This window comes from Apaloderma vittatum, unplaced genomic scaffold (genome assembly GCF_000703405.1).
Source record: "Apaloderma vittatum isolate BGI_N311 unplaced genomic scaffold, ASM70340v1 scaffold31931, whole genome shotgun sequence".
Classification (NCBI taxonomy): domain Eukaryota; kingdom Metazoa; phylum Chordata; class Aves; order Trogoniformes; family Trogonidae; genus Apaloderma; species Apaloderma vittatum.
In genome coordinates, this window is record NW_009697907.1 from 2844 (window position 1) to 4493 (window position 1650).

Genomic DNA, 1650 nt, shown 5'->3' on the forward strand with positions numbered 1-1650 from the left:
CGCAGCAAGCTCTGTGGCGTCCCGCAGCACCTCCTGCAGCAGCACCCGGTGCTGACGGTCCAGGGCCTCCCTCTGCTCCTGTGCCAGGTGCTGCTGGTCCCGAAGTGCCTGTGGGAACACCTGCGGATGCCCAGCATGGCCCTGACAGACCCGGAGGTGCGTGTCCAGCCCTCCTTGCCCACCTGTCTGTGGCTCTGCAGCAAGGCCTCCAGCTCCCACTCAGCCGCATCCCGCTCCCTCTCTGCTGCTTCCAGTCTCAAGCCCATCGAGGCCACCTCATGCTGCCAGCGAGCTGCATCCCACTGGGAGGTGAGCGGAGGGGCAGGGATGAGGACAGGGCAGCTCCGGGGTGACTGTGCTCCCTGGGGCTGCCCTGCTCTGGGAGAGCAGCACCAGGGAAGGAGGAGAGCCTGGAGCCCGCAGGTACAGCCCTCTACCTGCACCCACCTGCCTGCTTGCCTCCTGGCCTGGTGCTGCCCCATCCCCGAGCTCTCGCTGGAGGAGCAGGCAGTGCTGAGCCCGCAGCCGCTGCCTGTGTGCCTTGGCCAGGGCGTGCTGCACCTCCAGGGATGGGCAGGGCTGGCACCTGGGCTGGCAAAGAGCAGAGCAGGCTGGGACAATGTCCAACGGACACAGTGCTTCTAGTGCGAGGGGGCTGCTCCTGCCCCAGAGCAGCAGGCAGGGACCTGGTGTGCTCATACTCACTGTGTCACCTCCGGTCAGTGGCACTTCGCTCCACGAGGGCTCTTCCAGCAGACCCTTCCCTGTGCTTGCCGGGGCTTGGCTGTTCCCTCCCTGCCTGGCACCTGCTCCTGGGTGGGGAGAGGGAAGGAGAACGAGCATGACGTGGCTGAGGAAAGCAGTTTAAATGAAAGACTGAAGCCTCTTCTAGCCCGAGTGAAACCTTTTCCCACCGTGTAAAGCGATGCTCCGTGCCCACACGTCAGCCACCCAGGAGCAGGGCGCAGGCCTGTCCCCACGCTCCAGACCCACTGGTTCCAGGCTCGAGGGCATTCGGGTCCGGGGCTGCTGGCCTGGTGCTGTGTTCCCAGCAGAGACCCAATCCTGCAGGAGCTGCAAGAGATGTTATGAGGAAGCAACAAGGATTCAGGGCTTGTCCTGTGCCTGGGGTGTTCCCGGATGAGGGGCCTGTGGCCTGAGCTGTGCCCACCTTAACACTGGGCTGATGCATCTGGCTTGTCCTGAACACCTCAGCTGCTGCCTGCTTCTTCTCCCACCTTTGGCTCTTCAGCACCTGGAAAAAGGTGGAGGGTCCTCACTGGGGTGCTGGAGACCTCCAGGCATGACACATCTCCAAGGACACATCCCACCCCCACCATCTCACCCCCTGGCAGGCAGCCCCAAGCTCCTGCCCTCAGTGCCAGACAAGGGTCTCGACACTAGGGTGGGAGCCCAGATCTCATCCGACCTGAGGATTTCAGCACTACCCTGGGCTCATCTGGTGGCCAGAGGTGTTCTCCCACCTGCAGCTCCCGCAGGGCTCTCCGCAGCTGGGCCACAGCCATCTTCTGCTCAGGGAGGCCAGCTCCAGCCAGGAGCTCCGTCCGCAGCCCCCGGATCTCCCTCCGACGTGCTGCCACCTCTTCCACAGGGTCCCAGAGCGTGGCTGAGATGGTCTTGGCCAGCCCC

The 1650-nt window shown here is 64.4% G+C and overlaps 1 protein-coding gene across 1 annotated transcript in view; it reads right to left on the bottom strand.

The window, feature by feature from the left end:
* CD14 (CD14 molecule) overlaps nucleotides 1–1650 on the bottom strand; it is an 8179-nt gene that overhangs the window by 204 nt on the left and 6325 nt on the right. The window contains exons 7-11 of the mRNA XM_009877815.1: nucleotides 1485–1603; nucleotides 1172–1255; nucleotides 448–591; nucleotides 183–302; nucleotides 31–120 (exon numbers count right to left, since the gene is read on the bottom strand). Of these exons, the coding sequence (XP_009876117.1) occupies nucleotides 31–120; nucleotides 183–302; nucleotides 448–591; nucleotides 1172–1255; nucleotides 1485–1603 (557 nt within the window). The remainder of the gene's footprint in view (nucleotides 1–30; nucleotides 121–182; nucleotides 303–447; nucleotides 592–1171; nucleotides 1256–1484; nucleotides 1604–1650) is intronic.